Below are 20,846 nucleotides of genomic sequence, written 5' to 3'. Positions count from 1 at the left end.
CTCTCTCTCCTCTCTCTCTCCTCTCCTCTCTCTCTCCTCTCCTCCAGGTATCCAGTCATATCCAGGTCTTAGCCAGAAGAAAATCCAGAGAGTTTCAGTCCAAACTAAAGGTAAGGGGTGTCATGGGTTGATGTTTTTATTCTGAAAAAAATGGAAGGAAGAGGCATGTTTTACATTTCCAGTGTTTTAAGATGAAACACATCTGATCAGTGAAGATTAGTACTAATTTCCACCATGAATGAACAGACAGAAAAGATCCACCTAGAAAGTTCAGTGAAAAAGACCTCAGAGTCTTAAACACCTTTATAAACATGTGACTCCTGTAAATGTAGAGTAAAAATTGTGTAGCATTTAGAACTATGAAAACCTAGAACACAGCTACTGTTTACTTTCACCTTAATGGATTAAGAAAATTGAGCTGTCCTGGAGCCTGCAGAGGGAATAGAAATCATGTGGGTATATCTACTATAGTTTGTCCCTTGCTTGTGACTTTAACTGTGACTGAATGGTGGCCTGTCATCGTAACTCTTGTATCCTAGGCGTCTTCCTTCCTTCTCTTCCTTCTCTTCCTGTCATTCTCTTATATCCATACATTCATTTGCTCCTCTCTTTTTCCTTCCCTCTTCTTACACTCTCTACACCCTCCTTTCAGTCTATTCATTTCTTCCCCTCCATCTCCTCCCTCTTTCTTTTCTACCTCACTGTTGGTTGTAATTAACTTCAAGAAGAGCAGTCAGAACTCTGGATGGAAACAACCCAAGGGCTGAACTGACGTTTGCTGTCATAACATAGCATAGGTTATTTGAGTCATATATTTGAGTATGTGTAACTTGCAGTATACTAAGTGTTCTTGATTTAAAAAAAAGTATATGTGCACATGCTGTTTTAGATTAGTTAGATTTAAAAAAATGGAGATTGGTAAGAGTGCAGTGTAGTAGAATAAAAATGTGTCCCTATACACTATATTTAGGGAAACTTGCTAGCTTTGATTGTATTCAAAGATATTATTGTGTATGACAAATTCTAAACTAGACAACAGAGATCACAAACTTAATTGTTTGTCCCTCAGGTTTGAAGCATATTAACATTAGAGCATAATATCATTGGGCAGTTCTATAACCTTAATAAAGTCAGGGAACACGTCATTTCAGAAATATGCTCCTTGACACCTGCTGACCTCTCTAAAGAAGATATTAATCAGAGTTTTTTATAATAGATATATCATGCCGGCTGTAGCTAGTTATTATTTTCATTACCAGTCCGTCTGTGGAGTATCATTTCAATCAATTTCAATTTCCCACAGTCCAAGGTTACATTTTCTGTTCTCAAGATATCCCATGCTAATGGCCTCCACAATAAAACGATTACCAAAAAAGAAAATATTATTAATGGATTGTCTCAGCACTAAACATAATTTATTTGCTAATAGCACATCAGAAAATGCTGTATAATTTCTCTGTGCATTTGAATGTAATGTAAGATCTTTCCCTCATGTTGGATTTCCCATTAAAACCAAAACACACAAGTTGGCTGTTTTTAAAGAAATGATTTTGTTCAGATCAAGGATGTTATCAAACCAATACAGTGCCTGGTATTTAATATGAAAATCCAGCATGATTCCCATCTCAGTACCTCCCATAATGTTATTACCTCCCCTAGGAGGAGAGATTCCTCTCAGTGCCAATTAACTTGAGTGAAGCTGCCAATTAGTGATTCTCCAGCTACTGAATAGCCTGTAATTCCATTTCATTCAGCTGTTTTCTGCTTCATGTTTCATATTACTTTGAGTTCAGATGTTATAAGTCCACAAGTTCTGACTTACTGTGAATCTGCTATATGTAACTATTTGCCCAGAGGTAACAGGTCATAACAGTGGTCAGTGACCAGATCACTGCATTATCTGAAGCTTATTTAGCTCTGCTGCACACTTTGTGCTCATTACTTTCCACCACTGTTGTTGCTGTGACTTTCCCCTGGGCTACAAGCCAGGACATTACACCCAAACTACATACATATAGAGAAACGTATATCCATCCATGTCATTGACAGTTGAACGCAAAACAGAGGATTTAGACATGAATTGATATGGTCAGACACTGATATGTGTTCATTTTGGCAGAAAGGAAAATCAAGGTCAAACTCTTTAATTTCATGTGAGCCAGGTGAGCCACTTCCAGCAGGAATCTCTAGATATCTGAAAGGTTAAATACTAAAGTTGACAGGGCTGGACCCTTGGTCTGCCTAGAGAGCTCTGATTGTTGAGATCATCAATGAAGGCATTGAAACTATTGTAAATAGTTTCATATTTTGTTCCTGTACTTATTGAAATGACCTCCACCACAAGTTTTATTTTTTGAGTTCTGTTAAGATAGAAAATCAAAGCCTCTAATTTCTAAGTGCCACTTCTTTCCACAGTGTTGTACTGTTGGTCAGTGAGTCGCTCCATATTGGGCGACTTGCTCAAATTACTCTAGGTTAATTTGTGTAATCATTAAATAGCAGGAGACGCCAGTCTGATCACAACCAGCTAGATAATGACAAGAGAATGACATTTCCCCTCAAGCTTTGATTTTCTGTAGGATTTAGATTCCATTACTCAAGACGATTCCAATTATTCATCTAAATTTCAAGAATTTCCTGCTTTTCATCGACTCTCTGTATGAGCAGTAAAGTGTATTCATCATGATGATATTCATGATGATGATGGTGATGGTGTTAATGGGTGTGTTTGTCTATGTGCAGGACCAGAATGCCAAGGAAAAGGCTCTGCAGAGTATCTCCTCAATGTCCTCAGCTCAGATTGTCTCAGCCACTGCCATACACAGCAAACTACTGCCTGGAATAGTGCGGGCCAGCTTCCCTGGCAACGCACAGGTAACACCAACACACTGTGTTTAATTTCTTTGAATAAGTACAGGAGACACAAGGACATGAATAGTAATAAGGCAATTTTTTCTACAATCTCTACAATCTCACGTGTTAACTTTCAGCTGTGGCAGGGGATGATTCCCGGGGGACAGTCCAGCTCCACCACAGAGGAGTAAGTCACACTCACCCATATCAGTCCTTGATTTTTTGATTTTGAACTTTAAACTGTGTTCTGCTTTGATGAAAGACTTTTTGATTGTTACTGGTTGAAACAGTGACTGGTTCAACCAATGACTGGTAGTGTTAACAGTAACTGATGTTGTTGTCTATATGTACCTTGTGCAGAGCTTCAAATCTGGTGGACTTGGATTCTAAAGCCTGCTATACTGCTTTTTCCATGACTGACATTAGTGTCTGTTCACACTGATAGTGGCTAGAGGCGATCATTGTGCTACAAGTTCAAACCCTGCTCATTTCATTGCCAGCTGCTGTTATACAAGCATATGATGATGATAATGGTGGTTAATGGGCCTGGTATAGCTTTTACTGAACTCAAGAGACACAAGACACAGAACAGAATTCTTTTCTGTGTAACAGACAGTAGGTACAACGTGATTGGCCTGACTGTGTCTCTTCTTCTTTCAGCCTTTTCAATGCTCTCCTGCCTGTCTGTTTCTCCGTGTCTTTTTTCTTTCAGTATCAAGCCGTTCTCTCAGCAAGCCTACAATGTGCAGACAGCAGGGACTACCACAATCTCAGGTGAGAGGTACCACGGTACAATTATCTCCTTTCAGTAAAGAAGACAGACGGACCTCTTCCCTGCCATTTAGGGTGCTGGCTCTCTACAGGGTGGTTTTTGACTCTGTCTGGGCACCCAGATCTCTAGTGCGCCCTGAGGTTTGTCTTGTGAAGAGGTCAAAGAGAGAAAAAAGGTGTCAATCTGACTTTTCTTACATCACTTGTAACGAATAACGGTGTCTGACTTTATACAATATCTACTCTAAAACAGATAATAAATAAAATAATGCTTGCATTGCTGCTAACCCAGTTAAATAGCATGGTTGTACATGATGACAGTGGTGAAGTAAGGTTAAAAAGAATATGTGTGTGTTGTCTAGGCTATGAGCCTCCCACTACAGCCCAAACACACAGAGAGCCAGCATGGCAGGGTCGCTCCATCGGCACCACCAAACTACGACTGGTGGAGTTTTCATCTTTCCTGGAGACACAGAGGGACCAGGAGGCAGTGAGTATCACACACACACACACACAAACACAGAGCACTACACCACAATAAGCACTCCCTATTGTCCCATAAACTGAGATGACAGATAACCCCACAGCAGAGAACAGCATTAAAGCCCTTTGTGTGTCTCCTAGTATGAATAACCTTTGTAAAGCTCTATCTTTCTGTCTGCTCAGTCTATCTGTCATCCTGCCACACTGCAGACTCACTGTCATTTTTCTACCATGGGCTCACAGACAGCTGGCATTCATCTTGTTGCTTTCACAAACGGACAGTAAAAAACCTCGAACTGCTGTACAGTGACATTCAAATAGACGCTGATGTCAAACTGTGTCACTGCATAATTTACATAACTGTAAATGAAGTGGAGCAGGATATTGCCTCAAAGTTAGAAACATTTCACTGTGACGAAAAATTTCCATTTAGCTTTAATGGTAGACAAAAACAAAGTCAAAGTTTTTTATAGGAAAAAAACAATTTCATCAATTTAGCTCATATTTAGCAAGACAATACTGTAGTATTATGTATTATATGCAACAGCATTATATAGTTTTGTGACATATATGTATAATTACATTTGTTAAACCTTTAATTTCTTAACAATGAAATGTTCCTTTCATTTCTTATTACTAATATTGAGAATAGATAACACCCTAATGCTGATCATGGAAAGGGCTCTGGAATGAATTTAAATGTCATAACATTAAAATGAAAACCAATCCACAGAAAACACTGTGTTGTTTCTGTCAGTCTTTTTTGCTATTGTTTCACCTGATGTGAATTCAATTGTTTTCCATCTATCTGCACTTCTCTCCCTATATTCTCATTTGATTCAGTTTTTTCTCTCCCCTCAGTACAACAAGCACCTGTTTGTGCACATCAGCCAGAGTAGTCCAAGCTATAGCGACCCACTGCTGGAGTGTGTGGACATTAGGCAGATCTATGACAAGTTCCCAGAGAAGAAGGGCGGCCTCAAGGAGCTGTTTGGAAAGGGCCCACATAACGCATTCTACCTGATCAAGTTCTGGGTGAGCAGACAAACACTTGCCTATTTCCTGTTTTTTTAATATGCTATTTTTGTTGTGAGTGAGCAGGATTAGCATGTATCTTGCTAGATTTTCCTGTATTTTTCCACCCAGTGCCATGTCTTTGTCTGTACTTACAGGTGTGTGTGTGTGTATGTGTATTCTGTCATTCCACCTGGGATATGGAGGTGGTGGGTTGATGAAAGCACAGTTGCTTTGTTTGAACACCTGCTCACCTCCTGACTCATGGGTTGCTCTGTCTCTACCTAGGTGTGTGTGTTTCACTTTACTGTTAGTGCTGCAGTACACCAAGGGATTTTCAAAAATCCAGACAACAGAACACATCACACATTTGGTCTTTTTTTTTTTCATCAGAGCAGACACTGCATGATTTAACAAGACTGTTATAATCACAGAGAATCAGGTGCCTTGGGTATCTGGACATATGCAGATTACCGTGCTAACAGTGGCAGATTTTCTATACATTGTTTTTTTAGGAAAATCTTGCATATTATACCTTTAAGTTGTAGATAGTAAGGTAGTTATTCTCTCAGAGTATCACTCTTACTGAAGTCCCATGTATACCACTTCAGTGTGTGGAGAAAGCCAAGGCTTGACAGACCTGTTGTGCCCAGTTACAGTAATGCTATGACTAGACAATTCCTGTTTGGAGGCTGTCAGGTTATCAAACAGTGGGATCATGCAGTGTGCAGAGTGTGTGTTAGAGACAGGCTGATATGGTTTTTTCAGGGCTGATACGGAAACCAATTTTTAGTAGTCAAGGAGTCCGATGACCGATATTTGGAGCCGATATTCATTTGCAGTAAAAGTGAAAATATTGGCGTCAAAATTTTGAATAATACAAGCTCCAATACTTAACTTTGTTTAAATGCCTTTAAGCATATGTTTATTAAACAGCTTTTCAGACTTGCAACATGTTAAAGGTTTTTTTTTTTTTTATCTTAGACAATAGACATCTTTGTTTTAAATTAAACAGAAAGTGCAGGGAGCTCCCAGGCTCAGCAGCATGTCTTATAAAGTTAAATGAAAACTTAATAAATAAATAGCTCCCTAAAGTTTTCTACAGTAAATAAAGAAACATATATCTGTTCTCTGGAGCTTCTCCACCCAGCAAAACTTTTTCTCCTCTCCACCGTGTGTGAGCACTGTGTATGCACAGCTTTCACTGCTGATTGGCTGTTATCCATGCTGTGGCTCTGTGTGTAACCAATCAGATGGTGCTGTGGGTGGGAAAGTCAAAATGCTGAATATCGGCGATCGGCCGATAATTGGTCTATCCCTAGTGTGTGTGTCATGTAGAGAGCTTCCCCTCTGAATTTAATTAAAAAGCTCTCTGATCTACCACAATGGTGTGTATTTCTGATAATCTGCTGCTTTAATAGGGTACAGTTTGATGTTTGTGTGAATGTGCATGTATGTGACTTATGGTCTGTGTGTGTGTGTGTGTGTGTGTTCTCAGCCCTAAGACACACAGTCCTTAGAGAACTCATTACAAATAGAACAAACCCTTCTCCACTTCTCTCAGCCTGTAGTCCAGGTGCAGCATGTTCTCACTGCTCTGATTAAACACTGTCCAACTTCAACTTCAATGGCACAACACAATAATATTGTTTTTGCCTTATATTACCTTTTATTACTTTAGAAAGCAGTTTAGTATCTCATTATTTGTTTGTTTGTTTGTTTGCTCTTTACAAATGTGACATTAAGGTCAGTTTATGCAAATTACAACACAAATGTTCCTACTGCCTTTAGTGGTATCTACTCAGGCAGATACTAGATGTGTCCAAGTTCTGAGATATCTTTCTCTGCCTCCCCAATATAATAGAGGGGAAGTAATTTTGTTGGTGGTGTTCACAGGACTGAACAATATTTTTTCCAAACGTTTCCAAAGCTACCAAATATGTCAGAGCAAATTCGGGAAAATGTATATAAAGTGTTGCACAAAACGTGCAATCTTTGGTTTGAATATTTCTGTCATTGTAAACAGCACTTCAGCACCTGGATACAGAGTGTATATGATAATATCAGGCAAAGTGAAATAAGATCATTAACACCTTAAAGCTACTTAAGAAGAAACAAAAGGAGAAAACTGTGCTAACCGCTTATGTCCTGATGAAAGTTAAGTTGCTCAAGCTATAATGCAGCTTAGGTTTTGAACATGGCCTTTTGTTATAAGTTTTAGTTGTGTAATAAGTGGATTCAGGCAGCCTCAACTTAATACGTGCTGTGCAGTATTGACACATGTAATGTGTCTGAGCTACCAGCAGAGGACGATATTGGCTAACTTTGGTAGCAGAAAGCAGACAGTGCTCATTCTCATATTGTTTCTGTGTAATTGATATATCCAGGGATCAAATCCATCCATCATTTATATTGTTGATAACTATGCTCTAACTATTTGTTTGCTCTGTCGTTGCCAGGCGGACCTGAATTATAATGTGCAGGATGACCCAGCAGCCTTCTATGGTGTGACCAGTCAGTATGAAAGTTCAGAGAACATGACCATCACCTGCTCCACCAAGGTCTGCTCTTTTGGCAAGCAGGTGGTTGAGAAAGTGGAGGTGAGGATGGTTTTAAATTCTCATTATGAAGTATGGTTAATAGTAGCAATCTAGAACCTTTTCATGGACATGAATGTGTGCTGTATTATTCTTAGTCAGTGAAATCCAACAAGAAGGGGTTAAAGTTGAAGCCCATTCATAAAGCTCTTAGCATTTGCTCCTCTTAACATGTTATTTAAGGGTTTCTGGCTCACAGAAAGTGATGGGTTTTATCCAGTTATCAAATTACACTAAATTACATTCTGGTAGCCACTTTGGAACAAAGACACATGAAACACACAAAGTCAAGACTTGGGAGTCCTCCAGGCAATGTCTACTTGATGAAGTATCAGCATTGTTCATTTAGATCTTTCTAGGTAGAGATGCTTGACATCAGTTGTTATGGAATACTATCCAAAAAGAGTTCTCCCATAAGGTTGTGGGACTTGCAAGAGACAAAAAAACTAGACAGGAATGGTTGAAATCAGTACAGCAGAGGCTGGGATGTCCTGACTTTTGGTCCCTATTGTGAGTCAAACTCCAAAAACACTGGGTCCTAGTTTTCCATAATGCATTGTTAGGCATTTTTCTTTGTTAGACCCTCTCTGACTTGTAAATTAAATATCGTAATGGTCCCCTTCAATGGTCAATTACAACATTTGATTTGATAATAACTGTCCTCTCTCCCTCTCTCCCTCTCCTTCAGACGGAGTATGCAAGGTTTGAAAACGGGCGTTTCATCTACAGAATCAGTCGCTCTCCGATGTGTGAATACATGATCAACTTCATCCACAAGCTGAAACACCTTCCTGAGAAATATATGATGAACAGTGTACTGGAGAACTTCACTATTCTGCTGGTGAGGACATCAGTCAGTGTGTCTGAGTGTTCATGGGTGTTTGGATTTTTGTATTATGAACATGAATTTGTGAATTCTTTTTTCAATATAAACCTGCATTGTTTCTAGATGCATTTACAACATCTGACTTCTGTGTGTGTGTGTGTGTGTGTGTGTGTGTGTGTGTGTGCGCGCGTGTGTGCGTGTGTCCAGGTGGTGAGCAACAGAGACACTCAGGAGACCTTGCTGTGTATGGCGTGTGTTTTCGAGGTGTCCAACAATGAGCATGGAGCACAGCATCACATCTATCGACTCGTCAAGGAATAACACACAAGCTGCCTTTGTTTGGTAATTAATGGTGACACTGGAGGTAAAATATAAAATGTCTATAAACTGAATTGTGCAAGAGTCTTTCAGCCAAACAATTTTGACTTATTGAAGAAAGAAAATGGCTGCACTTTCACTGCTGCTCATGAAAAAAAAACATCTTAACAATAATAAAGTGGAAATTTTTAATTAACAACAAATATGCTGCAGTATTCTCCCCAACAGGGACAAAATATTAACTCCAACCTGAATATTAGATGTTCATTAGCTGTAAAAAGCACAGAGGCAGTGCAGCCATAGAAACACATTATAATTGACCTGAGTGGTTTTCCCAAGAACATTGTGACTCAGATATCACCAGGAGATGTCACATCTCCTGCTAAATTTTTTGTTACCAACTTTGTCCCAGCAAGTTTATATTTTGCTGATGATGGAAATGAAAGTACTATTTCTGTCATGTGCGTTTGGAAAACACAACCAAGGGAGAGAGAGCAAAAAATATTTTCTCCCCCTGTGAAATAAGTGTGTGTTATTTGCTAATATATTGACGGACACTGAAGGTCAGACCCTGTGTATCATCAATAACCAGAGAAGGAAATAACACTACTGCATTATCTTATAGTACACAGTATAGAGGTGGAGTTGTTCAGATAGCCACTGCAAATTGTGTGAGTTGCATTCTTGCACAGAAGAGGTTTGTCCCAAAGAAAAGGAATCAGTTTTTACCTTTTGTATGTTTCTTTAAAAAAGAAAAAAAAAAAAGAATAGCTTCTAAACTTTGGGAAATTGATTATTTATAGTAGCATATAGACTATATTTTAACTCCAGGAACACTATCTAAAATTTATGTCAATAAGAAACTATAAGTAAAATTGAACAATTCAGGTACCTTTTTGAGCAACAGTTGACTCTTCATTTAGATACAAAAATAAATAAATCAAGACCTTGTTGAAGTTATAATCCTTAAGATTTCAGTCCTGGTTGATTTAGCATTAGCAACAAATACATGTAGCTTCGTCACAGTAAAAGCCACTCAGTGTTTTGTCAGAGATAAAATTACAGTAACATTGGATTACATACATGCTTTGTTCCCTGGGAGGCTACTTGAGCTATCCAAGACAGGTTTTGATTTTATGAAAATCTTGAGGGTTATAACTTTAAATATATTGTGGTCAGTCCATTGGAAAGCACTGTGAATCTTATGAACTATACAACAACATGTTCAAGGGAATGAAAAGTTTCAGATGGTTAAAAAAGAAAAAAGTTAAAAGAAATCTATGATCTGTTTTGGATTTTGATCAGGTTTCAGTTTGTAAATTAAGTTTAGCTTAGTTCAGTTTTCTCATACCAGCTAACATGAGCTTTAACATGTCCATACTGACACAGGTGTTAAAGTCTGAAATATTATTACATCCATATTTCAATGAAAGATAGCCCTGACCACAGGCCTTGACACCTGTTTTTCAGCTTGAGAGTTTTCCAAGTCAGGACAGCTTGTTCAGGGCTCAATTTTAGCTGTAGAGGACATTAAAGTGATTGAAGACACAGATCCCTTTAATCAGTCAAGGACTGGTTTCTTCCAGTTAAACAGTGTCAGCATGAAACAGAAACCAAAAACTGTTAATGAATTGTACTGTAGCAGGTGTCGACTGGTGGTTTGTCCGTGTCATGCTCAGCAGCATGAAGTGCCTTTGGTTGGAAACAGAAGTAGACATACTTCTTTTATTCTGTTTCACAAGATCTGATAATTTGGTGTGCAGACAGACATGTTAGTGAATATGATGAATTGAGTATCACATGCTCCAGTACTCAGTGTCTTATCCAAATTCTGTATTTCATGGTTGTTTCTTGTTGTATTTTGTAAGCAGTCAGCAGTGGACCATCCTAAAGAATCTGTTTCTGTTTCCCATGTCACTGAGACACATTCTTGTTCACTTTGTAACTGATGGAATTTAGCCCACGTGTATTTGCATTTTTGTATACATGTATGTGTGACAGATTCATGTTGAAACAGCTTACACATGATGGTGCCTCATTGTTTGAACCAATTCTAAATTGTATCTTTACATCTATACTGTAGAGTAATTGAAAAAGATCTGGACCATTATTGATCATAAAACTGATCAAATGCACATCGTGGTTGAGTTATTTACTCATGGCAGTAGTTTAACATTTTATTCACTTTCTTGGCCTGAGGTTGATCAAGAGACTGATACCAGTCTTCATCCATCTATCAATCTACAGCCAAGAAACAGTTAGCTTACCTTAGGTGGCATATTAAGTGGAAACAGGGAAACAGCTAGCCCTGGCTCTGTCTGATGTTTTTACAGTTGGCTGATGTAAAAAAGTTGGTGTAATGTCACAAAGTAATGGAAATGGAAATGGAAATGTGACTTAAATGTCAACTGAAGCTCCCACTGATATCAGATCTATCTGTAGCAATCAGGCTGTAATGATCCTCCAATTAATACATGCAAAAAGTGCCAGTGTCTTGTTTCCATCATGTTTTCTACCTTGTTCCACTCATTGAGGTGTGACCAGTGTTCTATTAATTATGTCATCTCATTGCATTCTCTATCCCTGCAGTGGCCTAATGGCATCCAACTGAAGCAATATAAAATTATTTTATTTTATTTTTATTTTTTACCATAGCTGTTTCTCCCTTTTCCCAGTTTTTATGTTAAGCTAAGTTAACTGGGTCTTGGCTGTAGCTTCATATTTAGCATATAAATGGGATAGTGGCATCAATCTTCTCATCTAACTCTTGGCAAAAAAGACAAACAAGTTTGTTTCCCACAATGTGAAACTATTACCATAAAACTAAATTGAAAATAATTCCAGCTGCTGTTATAAACTACACTACCTTACAATTAGCATCCCGCATGCCCCAAAAATGTCTACGAACACCCGGTCCACAGACAAACAGAGGACTGTTCCAGCAAGTAAAATTGTCAGGGTAACTTACTCAGCAAAGTTAGCCAGAGTTAATGTCTGTTTGTTATAACCCCATGCTATGATACACGTGCACGCTATGATATGTTCAAATTCCTGGTAATTCATTACTCAGAACATCTGTGAATAATAACATCTCATTTGGAGATCTTACAATGATTAAAACTCAAAACAAAAGTACTTGCATATTAATGAATGAGTTCCATTATGCTACCATAATGAATGTCTCCTGAGGAATACTGGAAGTTGATCAGCAAACTATCAAACTCACAGGGTTGTGTTTCAAGTGTGACCAGCTGTGATGCTATGTGGTGTCCAGAATGGAGATCCAGGAACATGGTGTTCAGGGCAAAATTTTTTAAACCATTTTGCCAGACCTGAAAAGAGCCATCTTTAGTCAGAGCGAGCCAACTGTTAAGTATTTAGTCTTAATGGGTAATGACTCAGATATGACTCAGAGGACTTTCTACCTTTGTGCCTAAAAGTATTTAGATTTGCCATTGTCCAAAACCACTATATTTTGACTCTGTTTGTTTAAAAAACTCATGTCTCTCTGGGTTACAGCCACCTGTCCAGCAGAACACCATCTCAACACACTGGTGAATCATTTTGGCAGGAAAATCCCTTTCAAATTCCCCTGCCCTCAGTTTTCCCAGAGTTAGTCTCACACCACAATCGTTTGTTGTTCACAGGCAGACCACTCGGCCTTCACACCAGAGTACCAACATGTAACATATATGTGATAATCTAACACAGCCTCAGAGGGGCTGATTCTGCAATAACAATCCTCTGTCATTATCTACCACCTGCTTACCAAAGACAGTCATCATGTGACACAAAATACAGAGGATTTATTACAAGCTAGAGTAATTTACAAGCTTCTGCCAAAAAAGGACTATCAACTTCAAAATCTGTATCTGTAGCTTATGGGCTACCCTGAACACTGAAATAAACAAAATGTAATAGGAGTTAGGTTTAAATGTCTTTGGATATATTTTTTAATTTGACCTTTCAGACTGAATTTGGACACCTTTTATCATCTTGGTTGGCAGACTGAAGAAACCTTTTAGAAGCCACTGGAAACTGTGATTTATTAAAATGCCCTGTTGAACTCAACTGTAGGGTTTTACTGTTAAATGTATACTCATTATAATCAACTAAAGAATGTGCTCACACTAACAAAGCTCCACAAAAAGCAGTGTATACATTATGCCTAAAAGTTGTTCAAAAGGTTTCAAACTGCAGTGAACTGCTGAGTTTCTGAGTCATTGTTGTCTGTGTTGTCAATGTTATCTTGTACGTGCAAGTTGGATATTTATCTTCTTTTCTGAACCTCGTGTGGCACAGAAATCCTGTCTGTAATCAATTCCAAAATGGCCTTGAATCTTTTCACCCCAGTGCATGTGCACTGAGGGTTTTTGATAAGGTGCTTTGTATAAAGGTGACAATAGCGTTTATTACAAATGTTGTGTATATCTTTGATATTCTAATGTTTATCCTATTTTGTGAAGAAGAGAGTACATTTAGGAAATATCCAGAAGCTAGTAATGTGTGTCTATTGGTACTGCACAGGGTCTGATCTTTGCTTTGTAACTTTTTTCCCCTCATGGCTAAAAGTATGTTAGATATTTTCTAGCTTTGTAGAGACTTTGTACGCATATGCTATTCAGTTTAAATAAATGGTCAGTTCCAAACTGTGCTCTGGGATTTTGTCTTTACTCATCAGTCCACACCAAACATTCTCAGCTAAATTCACAACTTCTCTATTTATTTATATAAAATCTTAACATGATTATATATATTACAATCTCATTTTCATGTATAACCACCTGTTATCACAAGACCAAAGTTCATTATTTGGTAAAAGCCAGTCACTTTTTTAAAAGCACATTTTCTGTTTTCCTGAAATAGTTATCTTGTTATGAAAACAACCATCTCAAGTCAAGTCAAATGTTAAGTACAACATTTTCAGATGACCCAGTGATCCACTGAGTTACATTTATAACCAAAATGGATTAGATTGGTTTTCTGTTTGAACTGAATTACTCTCAGATGTGTTCAGTCATTCTCAGACAGGCATGTTAATAAAAGATACATGATCAAACTTTCAGTAATCTGGTAAGGTCATAAAAAGAACTGGTAGTTACTTAGTATCATGTTCATCTTCCAGTTTTAGTTTATCAAATGCCAAATTTACTGCAGTTTACAGTTTTATGTAACAGACACTAAACATGGAGCAGGCAGACATCAGAGAGGGACACCGATGTGTAAATGGACTGTTTGTGATGTGCTTACTCAGAGAGGCAGTTGGACACAGATTAACAGAGCCAACATTTTGCCGTTAGAACAACACAATAGAAATGGTTTGGGAAGGCTTCACACGTCTTCACAGTCAAGGTTTTCGTCTGTGTGTGTGTGTGTGTGTGGTGTGTGTGTGTGTGTGTGTGTGCGTCAAATGACTGAAAACACAGAGGTAAACACAGTTTCATGTCTTCTGTCATACTGCTGCTCCCTGATTGTATATAAATGTGAAATAATGGCATGATGTCATGTTTCAAGCTCAGGAATAACTTGTTGTTAATTGAATCTGCTGTGTAATGACACTAGGAAATTGGTGGAAAATATCAAACTTTTCTGTTTGAAAGGTTCTGACATTTGGCTCATATATTTTGCATTTGTGGATTTATACAATAAGCATATTGATACTGCAATTTATTAGAAAAGCGCTGTAATCAGTTTTAACCCAAGCCACCTTAAATGCATCACTTTAAGTGATGAAAACTGGATAATTGTACACTTGAATACTGTGTTGAAGCAACAAAAAATGCATTTGAGAATTGTACAGTGTAATAATCCTGATTTTTTATTTTTTATTTTTTGGCAACTGTAGCAAAAACTGTGATTATTTTTGTCCGAAAATAATTTGGTGTAGCTGAGGTAAATGGAAAGCTTCTGCAGGTCAATGTGGCTCCAACTGTGTAGTAGTATATTTTATGAACATCAGAGGGAGCCATACGCCAAAAAATCCATCTATTCTAGTTATTTCACCTATCAGTAAATTTGATAGATTGCACAATACTAGATAGGTTTTTAATCACAAGGGGACATCTAAATGAATGATTGTGTATGCAGAGGCTCTGTTTTCTTTTCTTTTTTTACTAATTAAAGTGAAAGTTACTTTTCCATCAGATTCAAAGACATACAGTTTACATAAAAGACTTTATCTTCAATCAGTGATAAAACTGAGATTTTTAACAGACCAATTTATGAAACGGCACGTGTTTGGGTTAGTTGGACTTGCTTTGTGGTCACATTTATTGTGGTAAAACTGGAAATGCCAAACCTTAAACATCCAGTCTTCAGGTCAGACAGACATGATGACCTCACAGGAAATGGGATCAAAGATCTGAAAAACATTCTGTTATCTCACATCCCAGACATAGCACTGACAATCCTCTTTATCCAAATCTAGTGTGCTGCGTGCTCTGAATGTGTGCCCATGCTGCTGTGAGTAATACTGTATGCTTATGTCTGCTATGTGCACACACATGCATTAGTGTGTTTTCACATTCCCAGATGGTTTTCTAAGCAGTTATTTTACCAACAAACGTGGCCTGATGCATCCCTCTGAGCTGAAGTTACAGTACACAAACAGCCTAATGGTGGTTGGTGGAGATGAACTCTTGCCATTAATGTAATATGCATGTGCATGCACACACACACACACACACAGAGCAAAATACTCTTAATGCAGATAAATAAACAAATCCTTTTATTTCATGGTCCATATTCTGGCCTGAAATAGTTGAAAGAGCAGATTAGGGGGTCAGACACTATATGGAAACTCTGCAGGGTGTAATAGATGGATTTCTTTCTGCTTTATGCTCAATCCAGCTGAGCTCTAAAACATTCAGTGGTGTAGGGATTATGAAGATGAAACTGTGTAACAATGCATACTGCAGTGTAACACTGCTGACTAAGAGCTACATCAGTGATTTTAGCTTTAGTCTGTGGTTCTGCTTGGCTTGTAACATGGACTCATTAGTTCTGGTTTGTGTCCTGAAAAAAAAAACTATTAACCACATCTACAGAGTACAGAGCTGCTGCATCCTGTGTCTAATTGTATAAAATATAACAAGGTTGGCTGCAGAAATCCGGGGGGGGGGGGGGCTTACTAAGAGTATAGCTGTGGTTATATGTCATTCTGTAGCAGTTATATACTTCCTGGTGTTGTATTCTATACAACATGTATACTTGTATTCATACAAGTACATGCTGGTGATAACTTAAAGGACAAACCAAGAAAAGGTGTCTCACTAAGTAAGGTTTTTTCCATCAAGAGCCTCCAGCGTCAGTGAACACAAGTCCTCAACTTTTGTGGAAATCCACATCCATAAAGTAGCAGGAGGCTGAACCATGTCTTCACATCCAGCTCAAACTCGACAGACTGTGCTGCATATTAGTTTCACTCTCTTACTCCATCTTTCCTTGTCTAGAGGTGAGTGAGTGCGTGTGCGTGCGTGCGTGCGTGTGTGAAACAGAGAGAGAGAGAGAGAGAGAGTCACACAAAGAGGCAGGGAGGCGTGTCCCAACCGTTTCAGCCCCCTCCTGTTTTGTCCCACACAGCAGAGCAGTCTGTCCTGACACAAGGACGCACCTTTTCCCCTCTCCTCTCCGGAGCAGTGCGCAGGGCTGAGATCAATCTGCCGGGTAGGGAGGGATGAGGTCCCGGCAGACAGCCCGGAAACACAGCACTAGGAAAATAAGTGGATGTAATTCTCCTCAAGACGATGGTCTTTCTGGGCCTAACAAGGTTACGTCGTCGGACTTCTGAGCGTATTTGAAGTGGAAACTTATAAGCAGCGACGGAGCGCAGAGAATTACTATAAACTTACAAGCGAACTACAAACGTAATCTAAAAAGTACTTTTTTATTTTTAAGTTGCCACAGGCAGACTGAGTCAGAGGTTGACTAAAGTCACTTTTTTCTGTCGGAGTTGAGCCGGAGATGGAACCAGAGGAGGGGAAGCTGTCGGTGTGGGTATGCCGGGAGGAGAAGTTGGTCTCGGGGCTGACAAAGCGAACCACCTGCGCCGACGTGGTCAAAGTTCTGCTGGAGGACCAGAACCTGCGGCAGGGCACCTCGGCCGCGATGCTGTCCGGCTCTCCTCAGTCCTACTGCGTGGTGGAGAAATGGAGGGGCTTCGAGAGGATTTTACCTAACAAGACTAAAATTCTCCGGCTGTGGAGCGCCTGGGGAGACGAGCAGGAGAATGTCCGCTTCGTCCTGGTGAAGAACGAGGCATCGCTGCCCAACAACGGGCCCCGTAGCGCCGAGGCCCGGGTGGTCCAGAGCCGGGAGAGCGGCGGTCCGGGCGGCGTGCTCAAGGGCACCGCTAAGACTTGCTGGACTGCCGCGGCCGCTGCCGCCAACCTGTCCCAAGAGAAACAGAGGCGCATAGTCAGGAAGGCATTCAGGAAGTTGGATAAGATGAACAAAAAGAAAGAGCAGACTGTTTGTAAAGATAAGGGCTCCGTAGAGAAGATGGAGACACTGGTTCACCTGGTGATCTCCCAGGACCACACTATCCGCCAGCAGATCCAGAGGATCAAGGAACTGGACCGAGAGATCGAGCGCTACGAGGCCAAAGTGCACTTCGACCGCATCAAGAGACACGGAGTAAACTATGTGCAGGACACATACATGGTGGACACCTCATCGGAGGGTCCTGCTTCGTCGGACTGTAAGCGCAAAGCGGAGCGGCAAGACGCGCGTTGTACTGCGGAGGCGCTCGCGCAGTTTGAAGAGTACACGCGCCGGTGCGAGGAGGTGGTTCGACTGCAAGAGGAGCTGACGGAGCGCGAGGCGCTCGTTGAGAGTATCACAGGGGAGATCCAGGAGGAGCTCAACCGGCGGTGGATGAAACGGCGGCGCGAGGAGAAAGGAACGGGAGCTGCTAAGGACACAGACAGTGTCGCGGAGGAGATGTGCCTTGCAGCATCTGCCGCTCCAGCTGTAGAACCAGATGTTGACAGCCTGTCTGATAACGAGCTTTCACTGGAGGAGGAGAGGATCAAAACCCAGCTGGACACCAGTCTGTACATTGGCCTGCGGCTGAAGACAGATCTGGATGCCATCAGGGGAGACTTGGACCTGAGTCTGGCGCTCTGGGAGACCAAGGAGAGTGAACTGCTGGACCTGTTGGCCAAAGTTGAGACCATGGAGATAGAGCAGGTGAACAACAAAGTGACTGATGATGGTAAGGGAGAGCTGGGTGCGGATGAGCGCTGAGATGGAGCCTGCATCATCAGAGAAAAGCAGCGGCTGGGTGGAGCAGGCAAGAGGTCTGTCAAAGTCCTGCAACACAAATGACGAGGACTCAGACACGGGCCTGAGCTCCATGCACAGCCAGGACTCTGACAACCCGCCTGTGTGCGAGTCACTGGTATAGACTTGCTTTGTTTGGAAGCACGTTGGACTTTTCTGCAATTCAAAGCCACAAACTCAGGGGCAGTGAAATCAGTGTTGGCAAAAGTGGGAGATGGTCTTCCCTACTCAAAATGCACCTCAGTATGGGCACTGTAATTCTACAGCAATAATTTGTATATGTAGTCATTGCACAATAAGCTAGCAGGGACAGCATGCTTTGAAGTTTGATAGAGCTTGCTGCTCCATAGCTGACCTTTGACCTCTGTAAGGAGTCAACAAAGTACCACTTACTATGAGGATAGCCTAGAATAGTATTATAACAAGCCACTTATAATCTTTAGTCCTCAAAGTAACTTCAAGGTATACTTGATCACTGGTTTACAAAGAGTTAATGATAACATGCTGAAGCAACTGAGAGGTAAGGCAAAGTGTCAAGGAAGCCTATAAGTAGGATTTCCTTCAAAAGGTCAACACCAAGTGGACCTTAATGCACAGTAAAGCACAGTCTGCTATCCATCTCTATACACATCGATTAGTCAACTACAAACCTGCTATCAAAGCTCTCTCAGTCCAACATGAAAGTGGGATCAGCTCCTTCTAGTCCCTGGGAGGGGGATGGGCTGTTATTGTGCCCAGTATAAATGTAATGTCTGTCTCTTAAACACATGACATAATATTTATTTCGACATGTTTTAGAGCTGTATGCAGTATCATCTACTACACCGTCTTCTGCTTTGGTCACCTTTCATAGGTGGAACATGAAACATTTGGTTCCTGTTCTGTCATCACAGCCTGGTAGTGGTTGTTTCATGGTTGTTTAAGAGGAGCATAGAAAGGTGAGTGTAGAAAGACTGGAAATGGGGAAACAGCTGGCCTGGCTCGATCCAAAAATACCTCTATGGCTCACTAATTAAAACATTGTACCTGTTTTGTGTAATACATACAAAAAGCCAAGTATAACAACTACACAAGTTGCTGGCTGGAGCTACTTACTTACATGACTTGAGAGTAGTATAGATGGCCTTGTCTGACTCCCCCTCCTCCTAAATGAGTTCCAGTGTGTAACCCAGGCTTTCTGTTAAAAAAGTCTCAAGGCAAAGCTTTAGGTAAACAGTAGATAACCCTTAAACTCCCTCTCGAGCACCAGGAGACATTATACAACAGTTTTCACTGACTGAGTAGGACCCATCACAATGACTTAATTGCATTTCATGCACAAAATTGGTGGTGTGTCCTTTTAAATCTGGGTTTTGACCATTGTTGTTGTGTTAGTTTGGCTGTCCTGATGGCAGCTTGTTTCCCCGAAGAGCATCTTACTCAGCCAGAGGTAATCTGGGTAGACAAGACAAGCCTCATGTTTATATCAAGGTTTAAGCTAAGAAATAATTTGCTCTAGCAGAAGAGGACAACATAGCAAGGAATACAAACATGAGTCTGCACAAAAGATTCCTCCAATGTAGTAGGCTATAGTTCAAATTATGTTTCTTGTGTAATCAACAAATTTATACAAACTTTGTATGGAAAACAATGGAGTCTAAAAATGTGAAATTTCCATTGTAAGTCATGTGTTTTTGGGCTCCCCTGCTTCTATTTACTGTACAACTGACTTAATAATGGAGTTATTCTCATTTCAACAGCTGAAAAAAGGTGTTATATTTATTTAGAAATACATCCAGTTATCTAGTTCTTTATAGTGTTGACAGGGCTGTACTTCTGAGTTCATCTGTGGGTACAACCACTTGTAACATTGGATTTTAAGATGCTTCTGGGAGAAATGGCCCCATTTAGTGATCCCACAGCCCCTGTGTTTCTGAACACTGTGACATTAAGGGGAACTATTTTAAGCCTCAGTTCACTTTTTACATCCTGGAAATAGTTGCTGTAAAGTAGTATATCTGTTCTTCCTAGTACTCTCTTTCATGAACTGCGCAGACAGTAAGCACCAGAAAATACAACAGAAGCTAGCAGAGTACATTATTTTGAGATAATCTTTCAACTAAATCAATCACACTGTATTTTTGTCAGGCTGTTGTGCTGTTACATCTTACATGTTTGACTTTGTCTAACTGTAAAATGGTGAAAAGTGAAAACCTAACAGAGACTGTTTCTGTGGCTTTAGCTGCGAGCTGTATCCAAATACCAAAATGACTTATGTGTAGCTAATTTTTGTTGCTTGATCAGGGACAGTTTGGCCTTTTCAGTGTGTGACATTCAGCAAGCTTTTCCTAGATAAATGGCTCTAGATCAGCAACTCTTGAGGGCACAGCAAGAGAAACCAGATGCACTGTGGCTGCATTGTGCACCAGACAGCACATTATTACACGACTGTTAGTGTTGAAATAAACAGCAAAACCTACCTGACTTGTAGTGTGGCTTTATTCAGCGTGACTGACATGACTTTTGGACGTCACGCGTTTGGACGTCATGTATAGTTTCTGGATGGACAGAAAGTCTACATGCCTATGGGCCACAGAGGTTGACACTCGAAGGTGTGTGTGTGAATGAGTGAATGAGTGCATTTGTATATGTATTTATTTCCAGTCATGCAATACCTGTCATGCATAGTTGTGTTTAATTGCTGCTTCCTGATCACTCTTGCA

General features: G+C 40.1%; 2 protein-coding genes across 2 annotated transcripts in view; both read left to right on the top strand.

Moving 5' to 3' along the window:
• tead1a (TEA domain family member 1a) overlaps positions 1 to 13,511 on the top strand; it is a 36,074-nt gene extending 22,563 nt beyond the window's left edge. The window contains exons 4-12 of the mRNA XM_018704155.2: positions 48 to 110; positions 2,743 to 2,874; positions 2,991 to 3,040; positions 3,566 to 3,627; positions 3,987 to 4,114; positions 4,969 to 5,142; positions 7,581 to 7,721; positions 8,407 to 8,559; positions 8,752 to 13,511. Of these exons, the coding sequence (XP_018559671.1) occupies positions 48 to 110; positions 2,743 to 2,874; positions 2,991 to 3,040; positions 3,566 to 3,627; positions 3,987 to 4,114; positions 4,969 to 5,142; positions 7,581 to 7,721; positions 8,407 to 8,559; positions 8,752 to 8,865 (1,017 nt within the window). The 3' untranslated portion in view covers positions 8,866 to 13,511. The remainder of the gene's footprint in view (positions 1 to 47; positions 111 to 2,742; positions 2,875 to 2,990; positions 3,041 to 3,565; positions 3,628 to 3,986; positions 4,115 to 4,968; positions 5,143 to 7,580; positions 7,722 to 8,406; positions 8,560 to 8,751) is intronic.
• Positions 13,512 to 16,448: 2,937 nt separating this feature from the next.
• Positions 16,449 to 20,602, top strand: rassf10a (Ras association domain family member 10a). The gene is given in 2 exon segments (XM_018704154.2): positions 16,449 to 18,111; positions 18,113 to 20,602. Coding segments are annotated over 2 exon segments (1,443 nt in total). The 5' UTR covers positions 16,449 to 16,824; the 3' UTR covers positions 18,269 to 20,602.
• The last annotated feature ends 244 nt before the right edge of the window (positions 20,603 to 20,846 follow it).

Source organism: Lates calcarifer, linkage group LG10 (genome assembly GCF_001640805.2).
Source record: "Lates calcarifer isolate ASB-BC8 linkage group LG10, TLL_Latcal_v3, whole genome shotgun sequence".
Lineage (NCBI taxonomy): Eukaryota > Metazoa > Chordata > Actinopteri > Centropomidae > Lates > Lates calcarifer.
Note: the sequence above shows the minus strand (reverse complement) of the source record. Positions and strands in the feature narration are given on the sequence as shown.